Source organism: Oreochromis aureus, linkage group 7, assembly GCF_013358895.1.
Source record: "Oreochromis aureus strain Israel breed Guangdong linkage group 7, ZZ_aureus, whole genome shotgun sequence".
NCBI classification, from domain to species: Eukaryota; Metazoa; Chordata; class Actinopteri; order Cichliformes; family Cichlidae; genus Oreochromis; species Oreochromis aureus.
This window is the reverse complement of record NC_052948.1, coordinates 15,272,304-15,287,771: the sequence shown is the minus strand read 5'-3', so window position 1 is coordinate 15,287,771 and position 15,468 is coordinate 15,272,304. Positions and strand designations below refer to the sequence as shown.

The window sequence follows — 15,468 nt, the reverse complement described above, 5'->3', positions numbered from 1 at the left end:
TGTCATAGAGATACGTCTGGATGCCATTAAGATGGTCACTCTCGAGCGGAGAATGGTTCCCAAGAAAACCAACAATATTGGTGAGAACTGTTGTGAAAAGGCCGGACACTGTGGGTCTTGTTAGCATGTTGAGCATTAGTAACACTGCTGCTTCTCCTTAGGTGTGTGGCTAGATATACTAGAGGCTATTGGTGTCTTAGCAGTCATTGTCAATGGGCTGGTCATCGGTGTATCCTCGGACTTCATCCCCCGACTTGTGTACCGTTATCACTCCGGCCCATGTGCCCAAGGCACAGCTGCACCAGATACTGAGTGAGAAGTGCATTTTACTCGAAATTCTATCCATTTTGCAATTGGTTATATGGCTTATATGGTTATATGGCTTTCTTTTATGTTTTTCTTTTCCTCATGTTCAAGTTGTATGGCGGGTTACATCAACAACACTCTCTCCGTTGCCCCAATGAAATATATGAATGATTCATATAAATACAGCGAGAACATCCCTCCTGGCGAAGAGCCTTTGTACTGCAGGTTTGTTTTCCTTTAGTTTTCTTTTACAGTTTTTTGAGTTAAAAAAATAAATTAAATTAAATTTTAAAAAAAACATCCGATCAAAATCTAGTATGTTCCTTTTGACAGATATAAGGACTACAGGAGCCAAGATGACTACAGTCATACTCATCAGTTCTGGATCATTTTAGCTTCGCGCTTTGCATTCGTCATCTTGTTTGAGGTAAGCCTTTTCTTTTAATGCACTTCTACAAAGCAAGGCACTACATTAACACATTCACCTCTTTCCTGAGCAGTTTTTTAGCATTCTGTTACGAACCTTGGGTTTTGGGTCCAGGGTTTGGTACTTGTAACTATTAATTATAGGTTTTTGGGTTTTGTCATCCTTTAAGTGTGGGAGAATTTTATACATTTTGCTGGCCTCTCTTTGTAAATTTATTTGAGTGATAAATACCTTTTGCATCTTCTGTTTCTGTACTTCGGTTCTCTATCCATGATTTGCTTCAGCTGTGCTCCCTGTGTTAGTTTACCAAAGTTCCCGTGTTTTATGGATTATTATACACCTTAAATTAAATGTTGTTGCAAGTTTCAAGTCTGTCTTTGAGTTTGCATTGGGGTGCTACTTCTTCCTAACTACAATGCATTCAACACAATGATTTTCTAACTTTGACAGCTTTGAAAAGGTTTTCAGAGCTTAGAGTCAGGCTGTAAAAAACCAAGGTGTATGAAATAACACATTTCCTCCTTTTTTAATTAATTAATGAATTAAGTAGTTTGTTAGTTAGTTTGTTTGTTTATAAAATGAGATTCCCTTCCTAACCATGTCCCCTCTGCTTGCAGCATGTTGTCGTCATATGCAAGTTCATTGCAGCCTGGTTCATACCGAGTGCTCCCATGGAAGTGAAGAATTCTAGGCTCTCAGATAAACTCAAGAGGCTAAAAGAGGAACTCCAGTGAGTCTCTAATAATACATGCTTACGTGTGACTGCTTAATGCAAGAAAAAACCCCAAAACTGTTGTGCAATAGTGTGACATATCATGTACCTTCTGAAGTGTACCTGTAAGTAATGCTTGTGTCCCCAAAGGTTTCAGAATGTGTCTGAATCACTATTAGCCTGATTAGGTCATGATGTGACACACTAAATATGTAAGTGTTATCAAAATGCTTCGGTTACACGTTACTTTTTTTTTCAATTACAGTAATATCACGAGCTGATAGGAGCAGCAAAAGGGTGCCTCATTTATTGCCCCAAAGTTAAACTGTACACTTCCCCTAAGTCTCGGATTTTCAGCTGAACCTTTCAAGGCCAAGTTTATGCTTCCAGTTTAACCACCCTGCTCAGTTTGCATAGATTCGGTCGGACAAAGGGCTTCTTTGTCAAGTATTTGGTCAATAAGCATAATTGAGTTACTTTAACAGATCCATCTTCCTTAACACAGTTGTGTTGTTTAAAATCTATTTAAAAGCTAAACCTTGATTCTGCCTGTAGAACTAATAATATTGATAGTAGCGCTACTAAAAAACAAATTAAGATTCATTTAAACATACCTATATTAAAAAGGGTGTATTCAAATTTGGTTTTTCTCAACATTTTTCATGTAGACAGCCTGACTTCCTTAGCGATTGTCACGTGATATCTGTTTAAAATAGTTTTCTACACAAATTCAACAGTACTCTAATTTGAAATTGTTAACAGTATTGTCGATACATGATGACTTATAAAATTTGTTTGTTTTTATTTCTTGCAGATCATTTGAAGCATGATGCTGTAAACGGGATACATGTTACCCGAACAACACAAACCCAGTGTTGACTTGTGCATTAAAGTCTCCAGACTACTGCAGTGTTGCGTCAACTTTAAGGTTCTTAATCATCTCTCTGAGGAGCTCAGATGGAGGCCTGTGGCTGGATTGTCATCCATTAAAAGGACTGTAAAGGCAATTTGTCTTGAAGAAAACCAGTGTACAGCAGCTGATGTTACTGACCGCAACTTTCATGAGATTATTTTTATTCTGTATTGAGAATCCACCACTTGCTTGCTGTAGGAACTCCATATATATGAGCCTGTGTTTTGTATTGAAAGACTAAAGATAATTTATACTGATACTGTAAACGGGGTGTTGACTGTGTTATGCCTTACTGTATACTGTTTTACACAAAAAGCGCTGTGATGATTGTTGCTTTACTACAGGCAGAATCCGATTGTGTATTTTGTAACTCCGATGCAAGAATGTTTTGCTTTATAACATTTTATATCATTAAATAAAAAAGAGAAAACATCTGTCCTTGTGATTGTCTTTTAATTTAACATGTGAGCATTTTTGAATTTGCAAAGCCACAGATTTAGGAGTAGAAGTAATCTCAATTCAGTGGCAAGAAAGCCACACGTGGTTTGTCTGATTGAGTTTGATTTTCAAGAAAAATACATTTTTTAAACAAAAGGTTTTAAAACAGTAGCTTAATCACAAAGATATTGTAAATATTATACATTTGCATTTTACATTTTGTGTACTTACAACACAATAGGCTTTGTACTACCAATATAATAAGGGCTGTTGATTTAAAACATTCCTTAATGAATTCCTCTGTGTCACGGCATGAATTGGAGATTGTTATTAATACCTTTATTTCATCACGCCTGGATTACTCTAATTCATTGTTTTCTTCCCTTAACAAAACTTCTTTGGCAGAGCTGCAGGTTGTTCAGGACACTGCCACGAGGCTTCTGACTAATTCTTCACTTGTCACACAGTTGCTGACTCAGTTGCACTGGCTCCCCATTAACTAACAAGTCCACTTTCAGATTCTGATTTCTACTTTTAGAGGTCTGCATGGAGCAGCAATATCAGATATCAGTGAACTTTTACATCCCCAGCACGCCCCTGAAGTCATGTGATGAGGGGCAGCTGCATTAAGGTAACTTTGTGTTTCTAGGATTTTGTTGCAAAATATGTTTTTTAAATTTTTATCTTGAAAGGTGCTTATAAGGAAGACGACTCCCTTGCCTACTATTATAACTTGTACAGCACTTTAGGAGTGCCTTTGCACTTTATTAAAAGCACTTTAACTAGCACTTTATTTAGCATCACACTTTAAGCATAGATTTGCACATCAATAACATTTGTACACAAGAGGTTTAATTATTTATTGAATATTTATTGAGTATTTTAATAATTAACAGGTAGCCTTTGTTCCAGGTCCTGCACAGCTGCTCCTCATCAAGAAATGTAGTGGTTCTCTGTGTGGAGGAAGAATTGTTAGTGGGAGCAAATAAGGTTCACCATTAAGGAGAACTAAGGCAAATGTGTGTGCAAAGTCTAGAGGTGAAGGTGGTGCAAAGAACTGGCTTTTGAGATGTGATTACTCACCTGTCTTTCTTGTGTCCTCTCCTGGGTGTTTGGGCAAATGTTTCTAGGGGGTCCACACACCATTTAAAGGTTCCGGGAGAGGCCACGGGTTAAGGTAGTGCGGGGAATCTCCGTGCATGGGGCTGATGTTTTTTTTTTTTTTACAATAATTGTCAAGGTGTAGGGTTAAAGTGTAAAAATATTTATTCAAATGAAAATGGTAAAATGTATGTATATATTTATTTAATAAAATGTTGTATTATAGAATGTTGGTGGACGGTTAGAATTTGGAAAACCTCAACCTCAATTTTACCTGACAGTAAAATAATGGTTTAGGCCTTAAGAGCTGAGAGTATTTAAGGCTGCCAGTTAGTTGTCATCAGATGAGTGTGATTGTTTGTGCTGTGAGAAGGCTCGACATGTGAGTAACTGTCATATCCTTCAAGCTATATGGGCAAATAAATGCCTCTTGCCTCCACCATACCTTGTCTTGGTCTTCCTCACTGTAAATTCAGCCGGAAAAGGCCGCTTTGTTACAGTGCTATAAAAATAACATTTTACTTAGTTACTCACTAATGACTTTATTTATGACATTTAGACTTGTGGTAAGGTCACAAAAGAATGCAAACGTATTCAAAGGAACTGCAGGCCTCATTTGGCTCAGGTAATGTCAAAGTTCTTGATCCAACAATAAGAAAGAGACTGGGCAAAAATAGCATCCAGGGGAGTTCAAGGAGAAAACTACTGCTGACCAAAAATAACACAAAGGCCTCCCTCACATTTCCCCAAAAACATCTTGATGAACTCCAAGACTTTTGGGAAATATTCTGTGGAGTGATGAGAAAAAAGTTTAACTTTTTGGAGGCTTTTTGTCCCATTACATTTGTCATAAAACTAACACAACATTTCACAAAAAGAACATCATTCCAACAGCAAATGTGGTGGTGGTAAAGTGATGGTCCGAGGCTGCTTTGCTGCTTCAGGAAGACTTGCTGAAATTAAACCATGAATTCTGGTCTCTGCCAGAAAATCCTGAAGAAAAACATCTGGCCATCAGTTCATGTCCTGAAGATCAAATACACCTGGAGTGGAGTAGCTGTACAAAGTTAAATTCGATTGAGATGCTTCGGCATGACCTTAAACAGACTATCCATACTTAAAAACCATCCTGTGTGGCTGAATTAAAACAAATTCACAAAGAGGAATGGGCCAAAATGCCTTCACAGCGCTATGAAAAAGTAATCGCCAGTTATTACAAATACTTGCTTGTATTGTCTTTGTCTGAATCAATGACTGTTTTTCTACAGTCATTGGTCTGAATTATATAAGTCTGAAAAATATGCACAAAAAAAAGAAAAAGAAAAAGGAAATTGTGAAGGGGTCAAATACTGTAAATTTTATCCTTAATAAAAAGTTATTTTAAAGCTTTAGGTAATACATTTACTAGGTTGTAACAAAGTAATTCAACGCACCTTTTACAAACCCTTTGTTAATAAACAACCAATATTATGTAGGTGTTTATTTATTTCTATTTTACCAGGCATTCAAAATCTAGAGATTCATAATCTCTATTGCCAGAGCTTCTCGGGCCCAGATGGCGTCTGTATATTAAGGTGTCATACATCTAAACAGCAATACTAAAATAAAAAGCTGACAATGCTATTTAGGTTACTGTTCTCTCTGTTACAGTATTAACATACATCCCTTTTTATCCAGTTTTCTTCCTGTCCAGGAAGTTAAAGTAAAAGGCAGGTAAAAGTTGGTGTGTGCGTCACATGACCAAGGGCCAGCCAATCGGCAGGAGAGCTTCAGGTTTTTCCAGGTGCAGTTAGTGAACCACAAGGCTGACGTTTGCATATCCGCCTCGACTCTGTTTGTAACCATATAATAAGCCAGGAAAGTTGTGGTTTAGTGATGTAGTTAAACAGAAAACGCTGTACTCGGTTCACTGTTCACCTGAGGACGGAGGAAGAGGGAAACAGCTGCCCGCTCATGGCTGTGATTTTAGTGGCTTTCACTTTGATGTGCTCCGGGTTATGGGACAGAGGTTTACTCGCAGTCGGTAAGGGTGTTATTTACTTATCACTTTTTAAGGGCAGGTTTAGAGTTTGCTGGGAGCACCTGCTTATCAGCTCCACAGCTGCGAGCTGTGGCTGTATTCAATGTATTCATTGTGGATGCGTTTTTATTATAAACTATTTGTCGCGGTCATAATTGCCGGATGCTGATGAGTATGCTAAACATACCAGGTCAATGCACATGTGGTCATTGCGTGCACGGTCACTGTCACGCAGTCACATGCTGTTGCCCGGCAACAAGACCAGACACGGACTTTAGACCCGGACGTCCCTGTTATTGAGGAAGCGTTAAAAGAAAGAGAAGAAAAGGAGGAAAAGTCAAAAGGGGGAGCGGATAGTTGTTGGTTTTTCCTTAACGTCACAATGTGCGCATGCGCTGACCAACTTGACCAACAGGTTAGGATTTAATAGAGCAGCAGCTGACATTAGTTTATCCAATGTATTTAATTTGGTAGGGCTCATTTGTTTATACTGAATATGGCCTCAACGCTGGTGTTTTTCTTGATTATTAGTATTATTATTTTAATCTAAGTCAGGAAAACACTCCTTTGCTCATCTTCTTCCTGGGTGAAAGTGTAAACAACTTCACCTTCATGCATCATTAACCACTGACTACAGGCCCTAAAAACTAAACAGTGTCGTGTCGCTCCACAGAGTCTGTGCAAGCTGCTTGTATGCACAGACTGTATGCAAAATGTTTCTTTAAAAGGAAGTAAAGCCAGTTTCAGGGGATTTTGGCCTACATCCATTTGATCAAACAGCATGCATCAGGGATAGATTTGTGCAGATACTGTAGCCTTATTACTTTGTAGTTTGTTTATGGCCCAATGTAACATAAATTCCATTCATACTAGATTGGTGGGCATCTGATTCAGTTTTTGGTGATGCAACAGTGCCTGGTGTCATGTTACCTTACATAACAGATACCGGACCAGGAAAAACCAGGTGACAATGGAGGCAAAAACATTATTGACCATCCTGATCATGTTTTGTATGCTTAGTGATCTTATTTCAGGAAGTTTCACTCAAGTCACTGCTACGTCCAGTGTAGAACAAATGGATACTCAAAAATCCTCAATTCCCTCGGTTATTCAATCACTTAACCCTGACAGGGTCATTTAGATTAATTTTTCTATCATTGCTAGTTTTTAAACACTTCTCCTTGTTAATCTATTAATTTATTTTATTCTTACTTTTTAATTTAACTTCACTGTTTGTTGATCTGTGTCTTCTATTGGAACAATGTTTGTGAGTAGTGTTTAAAGAGTGTAGGCTGTATGAATTTGACTGTTAAATAGGTTGTGTGGGTAAGATGCAAACAGACTGCCCTTTTTGGGATTAATAAAATTAATCTAGATATTAGATTATTATAAGTCTTTCAATACTTTGAGGTGCAGCCTACAGATTTTAAGTTAGGGATAGGAAATGGACTGAATACCCTGTCCTAAGTAAACCCCTGTATTTCTTCTCTACGAAGGTCAAACTTGCGTGGATGAGAGTAGGTTTCAAGAACAGGTGGCATTTGTTGGGCATCCATATCAACTACAGTGCCCTCTGAAGATTGTTCAGAGCACCTCTCAAACACGGCTGACCTGGCAAAAGGACTGCGTGCAGCTCCCTACAAATGAGAGCAAAATCTACCTGGACTTTAACGGCCTGAGTTTGGAAGACCAAGGAAATTACACCTGTAAGCAACAGAGCAACAGCACAGTCGCATTTACTGTGCGTCTCCTAGTTAAAGGTAAAGTAATGTTTCAGTGTGCTAGAGTAATGAAGTTATTTCAAATCAGTGAGCTGCTGTAGAGTTTGTGTGTGGATTTGAAGGGGTTAATTGAATGGATACACCTGCTAACAGACATTTTGTTTCAGCATGCCTTCTAGTAACAGGCTCAGGTGCTACCTGGCATGAAGGCCTCTATTGTCTGGACATCTTGCAGTGAACATGGATAACAGCTGTGTGTCCTTACATAGAGTCTCAGTGCTCCAAGGCTCCAGAATTTAAACCTAACGGGGGCTCGACGACACTCTGGGAAAATGTGGGATCCACTGTGAAACTGAACTGCACTGCTCTCCTCTTCTGGGACCCAGCAGAGAAGCAATGTGACACCACATTGCAGTGGAGTAAAGATGGTCATCCCCTCAATAACCACACACTTTACTCGCTGAACACATCATCATGGTGATTTGAAGCCGTTGAATATTAGCTTGGCCACAGTTAATCATGTACCTGTGTTTAGACCTGTGTTTAATTTTCTTTCTAACTATATCAGGTCTCCCGGTGCTGACCAGCTGATGGTAAATAGCCTCCTAGTGATCACCCTCAGAGAGCTGGAAGATTTTGGGCTGTACAGCTGCACAGCGAGAAACATTTCTGCTGACTTCAGTCTGAAGAATCTAGGTAAAAATAAAAAAAACAAACAAGCTTCTCAAATAGAAGTTGAGGCTATTCAGGATACATAATGGGTCTATTTTCCATATTTAAACATATTCTTTAAATACTAACTATTTAACGGAGAAACTCCATGCACTCAGCTATGGGTGGTTTGTTTTCTTTTAAATGGGGTTCTTTGAAGTTTTGATCCACAGTCAGTGGGTTACTTCCAGTGGATGGCATTAGGCTTTGCATGTACTGCTCTGGACACAATCGGCAGCTAAAAGAAGTTAGTTTAAGCGTACACTTTATTTTCAGCCTTTTCCCTGCAAACTTAAATACTGAAGACTAACTAAAGTGCTTACACAGGACCATCGAACTCAACAAACACAGGAATCTGACTTGGCATGCTTGTGTTGCTCTGTCTTGATTGATTAATTTTTGATAATGAGTTAGTTCAGTTCCAGACTGATGCTTTAAAGCACTATAGTCATATATCACGTGAGCAGTAACTACTGTTTTCTACACAGTAAGAATGAAAAAAAAAAAAAAAAAACAAAGACTAGGAAAGAAACTATTTCTGTGCAGTTGTGGTCAGACATTCACATATACTCTATATATACTCTGTAAATATAATGGTAATTTTGTGCTTTTAATTCTTTGAGCTGTTCTTTTTCCAGGGTGGAATAATTATACATCATACATCTTTAATGACTTAAAAATGCACAGTTTTTTCAATTTATCTTGGATTTTCCCTCCAAAAGTTTACTTGCAGTCTTGTACTGTATATTGAAAATTGTGCCACAATATATGTTGTATAATATAAAAGCTTTTAATTGGAGTATTACTTTTATATTCTCCATTGATTTTCCTTTTGCTTCTGGTATATATGTTCAGGCAGCCCCAGCCACACAGGTGCTGTGATTGCAGCCGTCATCCTCCTCCTGTTCCTGGCTTTAGCTGCTGTCATTTACTCGAAGTGCCACCTGAACATCAAACTCTGGTACAAGAACTCGTATGGAGAATATGAACTCAATGGTGAGACCTTTCTTGAATTTAAATGAAGTTGCTGCACTGATACTTTTGTATTAACAACACCTGCATGTTTGTGTCTGAACCTTTTCAGATGGGAAGTTATATGATGCCTATATCTCATATGTGAATAATGACTATGACAGGAAGTTTGTCAACTTCGTACTCAAACCTCACCTGGAAAATATAAATGGGTACAAAGTGCACCTCAATGACAACGATATACTACCTGGTGCAGGTATGATTATATTCCCACACTGCAGTGCTACTATCGCTTCTGTATTGCTTACCTCATGCCTGCTTCATGCTCAGTGTATATAATTTTGAGTAACCCACTGAAATGTACAGTCATGAAAAAGACAATTTTTATAGGACACTATGAATCAGTAATTTTCAGAACTACATCAGAGCAATAACTTCTGCACCAGTTTATCAGTCTTACACATCATTGTGCAAGAACTTCGGCTCACTCTTTGTCGCTTCAGTTCATTTAAGTTTGTTTTCAGGCATTCTGTTGTGCATTTACTGCTGTGCCTGTTGCATGACCCAATTTCATACCAGGCTTCAGCTTCCAGACAGATGACCCCACATGTGACTAGATCTGGTTAAAGTGCTGAAAGCCAGCACGCTGAATAACCTGTAGAAAATGAGTGAGATGTTGCTGATAATTACATCCGCCTTCATCATGTAGCACTGCCAGGAAGTAGACCGTCACCAGGATGGTTGTCCCTGTCAGAAAACGACCAAAAATATAGGTCTCACTCTCTGTCAGGTGGCCCGCCACACCTGTAGACAGAGTGAGAATTAATGTATAACGGCTGTCTTTGACTGTCTGAGTTCACATCTTTCATGAATGTGTGAAATTGAAGCAGTCAAATTCATCTCTAACTACAGTCAGGCCATACAATGTTACAATAGTTAGAAATGTTGCCAGGTCCTAGAAGGTTAAATCAGCATGGTTTATAAATTTTTATGGCTTTTTCTCACTATTTACACTCCACATAGACTGCTAGTCCTTGATGCACCTATCTATACTACCAGTGAAGAGTTCGTACACACTTTCTCATTCAATGTTTTTTTTTGCTTTAATTTTATTGCTTTTTACACTGTAGAAACATAGTGAAAACAACAAATATATGAAACAAGGATTATGAAATTACAAAGGAAAATAAGAAAATGATAAATAACTCTACATATGTCATATTCTAGATTCCTGGAAATAGCCACCCTTTGCTTTGTTCGCAGCGCTGCTGGCCCTTGGCCTTCTCTCGATGAGCTTCATGATGTAGTCACCTGAAGTGGTTTTCACTTCACAGGTGGACCTTGTCAGGGTTCATTTGTGGAATTTCTTGCCTTGATGGGGTTGGAACCATCAGTTTTGCTGTGCAGAAGTCCGGTTGGTAAACAGCTGGACAGCCCTATAGCCCTATAGACAACTGTTAGAATTCATATTATGGCAAGAACCAGTCAGTTACATAAAGAGAAACAACAGTCCATCATTACTCTAAGTGAAGCTCAGTCTGGTAAGATCCAAAAAATTTGAATAGATGGTGTCCCGCCATGAAGCATGGAGGAGGAGGTGTGATGGTGTGGGGGTGCTTTGCTGGTAACACTGTTTGGGATTTATTCAAAACTGAAGGCACACTGAACCAGCATGGCTACCACAGCATCCTGCAGCGACATGCCATCCCATCTGGTTTGCGTTTAGTAGGTCAGCATTGATTTTCAACAGGATAATGACCCCAAACACACCTCCAGGCTGTATAAGGGCTATTTGACCAAGAAGGAGAGTGATGGAGTGCTGTGCCAGATGGCCTGGCCTCCACAGTCACCTGACCTAAACCCAATCGAGATGGTTTGGGATGAGATGGACTGCAGAGTGAAGGCAAAAGGACCAACAAGTGCTCAGCATCTCTGGGAACTCCTTTAAGACTGTTGGAAGGCCATTTCGGGTGACTGCCTCGTGGGGCTCGTCGGGGGAATGCCAAGGGTGTGCAAAGCAGTGGTCAAAACAAGGGGTGGCGGTTTCGGAGAGTCTAAAATATAAAACATGTTGTGAGTTATTTCACACTTTTTTGTTTATTACATAATTCCATATATGTTCATTCATAGTTTTGATGCCTTCAGTGAGAATCTACAATGCAAATAGTCATGAAAATAAAGAAAAACCATTAAATGAGGAACTGCGTCCAAACTTTTGACTGATAGTATGTATATTGCCCATTTGTTTTTGGCCCTAAACATACCACCCATACCCTTTTTCATTACATCCACAAAGTTTTCCACTTCTTATTTTAAACTAAAATTCAACATATTCTTTGTCTTAACTGTTCCTCTTTGCTTTAAGGAGACCAGTGACTGTAACTGTATAACCTTTTTTATTCATTAAATAAACATAAAAACTCAGAAAAAAAAAAAAATGTTGCCTAACAGAAAAAGGTTATGAGTTCAAATTCACTGGTCAGCTGTCTGTGCTAGCCTTGCCAGCCTCTTAGTCACTAAAGGCTGGAATAAACTCCAGCCCCATTAAAAGCTTGTATTACATAACTAGAATACTTTTGTATACAAAAGAGTTCATGGTCGACTCAGTGACCACAAGGTGCCCAGGTTCTGTGGCTGCAAGACAAGCGCTAATCACACCTCTCCACCACCATGCTTGACAGTTGGTATGAGGTGTTTGTGCTAATATGCTATGTTTGGTTTTCACCATATTTTGTGCTTTGTGTGGCCAAACCTTTCCACTTTGGTCTTGGCCATCCACAGATCATTGTTCCAGAAGTCTTGTGGTTTGTTGAGATGCAACTTTTCAAACCTAAGCCATGCTAAGAGACCTTCTCCTGAAAAACCCTTCAAACAAGTCACACTTTGTCAGTCTTTTTCTGATTGTACTGTTGTAACTTTAAGCTTTAATATGCTAACTAAGGCCTGCAAAGTCTGAGATGCAGCTCTTCTAATTTTTTAGAGGTAGCAGCACCTGGCTGCTACTTACCCTCCTAATTCTTATGGAAATATTAAGGGTGGACTTAATATTTTTACAGGATTGCACTGAGTTGTGTAGAAAAGCTCATTTTCTGCCTTTTTTATTGCACCAACTGTTTTCAGATCCTTCTGCAGAGCTCCTAATGAACATGAGTCGCTCTCGGCGCCTCATTGTGTTGCTGTCTTATGCTTACCTTGAACAGGACTGGTGTTCCAGTAACTTCAGGTAGGAAGAAATACACAGAAATATCACTGTTTAAACTGTGCTATATAAAAATGACATTGTATTTATATAGCACACAGCCAAGTTATGAAAGTGTGAAAGCAAATATAATAATTTGTATATTATTACATTGCACCACTTGAGGGCAGAATTGCTCCAGTATGCGGTGTCCTATTTTTAACTGGAGCTCTGTGTGTTTTCAGACAGGGCCTCCTGCACTTGTTGGAGTTGTGTCAGCAGCCCATCTTCATCGTGTTGGATGGTCAGTATAAGCGCATGAGGCCTGAGGTCAAACAGCAGCTTAATGAGAACCAGCACTGTCTCACCATACTTACCTGGAGACACAACTCTGTGGTAATACTCCAGCCACATGTTGTTTCATTACTAATATGATGGATAGTTTCGACTGACATTACCAGTGGGGCACCGTGGGTGTGGTTTCGCTAGATTTGATTGGTTGTCATGACATTTTGATTTAAAATGTGGGGAATTTTAATGATTGGTTTGCGTTTGTACGTGCCATTACATTTTCAAACGCAGCACCGCCCACTTCACACCAGGGAAAACCAGGAAGAGGAGACAATAACAGACAGTAACAGTGCAAATAGAAATCTGTCAGTTACAAGTCAGAAGATTTTTGTGTTCTTCTACGTTCTCAAAAGCTGATTGGGAGGTTCAAGGCTAGAATAATAATACTGATAAAACTAATATGTTTATTTTACAGCAGTTTTGAGGAAAAAACCCCCCAAGAAGATCTGAATTATTGCTAAGTTAGTTTGTAAAAGTGACTACCTCAATCATGCAATTTCACATATTTTTCTCAGTCTTTCATAAAGGTTAAAAAATCTTTGTTTTCACTTTGGTTTTATGAATTATTGATATCAAAAATTATCAGTTTTATCAATTCAAAATTAAATTAAAACTATAGCATTGCACTTTAGAAGCAGCTTGCTGGGACTAATCTTATGTGGTGCCTTTGTGTTTGTGTTTGCACAGACTCCTTCCTCTGTCTTCTGGAAAGAGCTAGCTTTAGCAATGCCTCGCAGAGTTGTCTTCCACAACGAGTCTGCCGGTGACCCTCAGACGTTGCTAGAGGATGACAAAGACCCAATGCTGACCCTTGAGCCGGACTACCTAGACTGCCGTTCAGATACTGACCCTGCCGGTGATCTGGGTAAGAGCTGCAGTCTAGATTTTTTGTGTGTTTACATTTTAATATCTGGAAAAAATACTGAGGCAAGCATGCACATGTTTAACAAGCACCTGTTAATGACTTTGATCCAATAATGCAAATCATCAACTTTGGCAGCTCTTGTACTTGTTGTCACAAGAGTGCAACATAAAATGTTACAGCCTTCATACAAGTCTCAACCTGAAAGACTTAAAAAGAAAAAAAAACCACGTCAGAGTCGAAACCCTCTTCCTTTTACTTAGTTAGTGACCAATTTGAATAAACAAATACTGACTAAGCCATAGTTAATACTTAACTTCATAACTAAGGCATCGTATCACAATGGTCTTTCACATATTTACTTTTAATTTCGCTATTGATGAGAATGCTTTCATGTCATTCTTAAGAGTTAAAAACTGTTCTTGTTTGTTTTCTTCCAGAAAGTTAGATGCAACTATTAAAATTATTTACAAAGCACTGCAGTCAAATGATGGTGGGCTTGGCTTAGCTTAGCTTAGCTGAGTTTAACTTTGTGACGGCATAAACAACTTGGCTGGGTCTGTCCAAAGGTAAAGAGTAATAAACACGCTCCTCCTAGCTGTGGATTTATGAGTTTTCAAAAAGCCGCTACACTTAGCCACAAAGTGCTGAGCATACAATTGTTCATGTTGAAGCTTTTCAAGTGATGTTTGGACATAGCCTGGCAGACAGAACTCATTTCAAGTCTTTATTTCCAAAAAAATCAAAGCAATAGTTTCCTTTTACTTTGTAGTAAAAATGTAAAAAAAACCCTTTAATTTGCACACTCATACACACAAAATTGAATCGATACAAACCAAAGAAGGGGAAAGTGGCATTTTGCATCGCTCTCCTTCTCTCTCTGTGTCGCAGGTCTTCGCCTCCCTGTCTACAAAGCTTTGGCCTGCAAAGCTCCAGTGCTCCCCGCTGCAACCAGCTCAGCAGCTGAGCCGAAACACTCTGACATCGACATCTCGGACTTGGGATCACGCAACTACGCAGCACGCTCAGACTTCTACTGCCTGGTCGCTGAGGACATCTGATTCACACTCCTTTCTAAAACTCGACGCTACGTAGATCGCTGTTGGCATGTCTTTACTCTTTTTTTTTTTCTGCGTCATGTAGCCAAGTTTCCTTTCTGTACAGTGTGTTATTAAAATCAGTGTGCTGCTTTCTGTTTCTACATACCATAGATGATTTTAGCATTTTTAAATTTCATACTGATGTGTAACATACTTTGTGAGAAAATGTCTGAAGTATTTCAGGGAAGTAAGTGTAATTAAGAGTGTGTGTACAATAAAATTTTTTATTGATTGCCAATTTACCCTGTTGATCTTTATTTTAGTCTCCAACAGAAAGCAGTGTAAGGACAGTGTGTTATGAATTTTTTTTTAAATTTATAAGTACTCGATCTTCCTTTTATAGTTGGCAGTAAACAAATAGTTGGCAAAGGCATAAAAACATGCAGATGACAGATCAGATATCAGTGCAGAGAATCCAGGGAATGTGCTTTTTTTCCAGTCAGGTGAAGGAACGGTACTCCTGCACAATATGATCATTTAGCTGGAAGCTTTGCACGTACTGGAAATCAATCACAAGGTTTTCTTCCTTTGTAAAGGTTGATGTTCTCTCTCCTCATGGAGGTCCTGCACTGAGGTAAGAGCCTAAATAAGGGTGCAGCAGGGAAGGTCTGGTATTGTTCCTGTCTGAGCAGGAACAAATATGCAAACAGGGTGTG

General features: G+C 38.9%; 2 protein-coding genes across 3 annotated transcripts in view; both read left to right on the top strand.

Annotated features, from left to right (window-relative positions):
- Positions 1–2,792, top strand: part of LOC116326738 (anoctamin-9) — a 15,301-nt gene extending 12,509 nt beyond the window's left edge. For both annotated transcript variants that reach the window (XM_031748142.2, XM_031748141.2), the window contains 6 exons: positions 1–80; positions 162–312; positions 418–531; positions 640–733; positions 1,351–1,463; positions 2,260–2,792. The exon at positions 1–80 is cut by the window's left edge and continues 73 nt beyond it. In XM_031748142.2, the coding sequence (XP_031604002.1) occupies positions 1–80; positions 162–312; positions 418–531; positions 640–733; positions 1,351–1,463; positions 2,260–2,275 (568 nt within the window). In that variant the 3' untranslated portion in view covers positions 2,276–2,792. The remainder of the gene's footprint in view (positions 81–161; positions 313–417; positions 532–639; positions 734–1,350; positions 1,464–2,259) is intronic.
- A 2,877-nt stretch (positions 2,793–5,669) lies between these two features.
- sigirr (single immunoglobulin and toll-interleukin 1 receptor (TIR) domain) lies at positions 5,670–15,054 on the top strand. Its single transcript, XM_031748106.2, has 10 exons — positions 5,670–5,920; positions 7,414–7,677; positions 7,908–8,115; positions 8,207–8,334; positions 9,205–9,345; positions 9,434–9,577; positions 12,442–12,544; positions 12,745–12,895; positions 13,538–13,715; positions 14,604–15,054. Exons 1-10 carry the CDS (start codon positions 5,851–5,853, stop codon positions 14,771–14,773), a joined length of 1,557 nt encoding a protein of 518 aa, XP_031603966.1. The 5' UTR covers positions 5,670–5,850; the 3' UTR covers positions 14,774–15,054.
- Positions 15,055–15,468: the final 414 nt, after the last annotated feature.

Bases quoted from the DNA above. Each gene is read 5' to 3' on its own strand.
- sigirr (XM_031748106.2), top strand. From the start codon at position 5,851: ATGGCTGTGATTTTAGTGGCTTTCACTTTGATGTGCTCCGGGTTATGG. The intron at 5,921-7,413 runs GTAAGGGTGTTA...TTCTCTACGAAG, and splicing joins CAGAGGTTTACTCGCAGTCG to GTCAAACTTGCGTGGATGAG. The intron at 7,678-7,907 runs GTAAAGTAATGT...GTCCTTACATAG, and splicing joins TGTGCGTCTCCTAGTTAAAG to AGTCTCAGTGCTCCAAGGCT.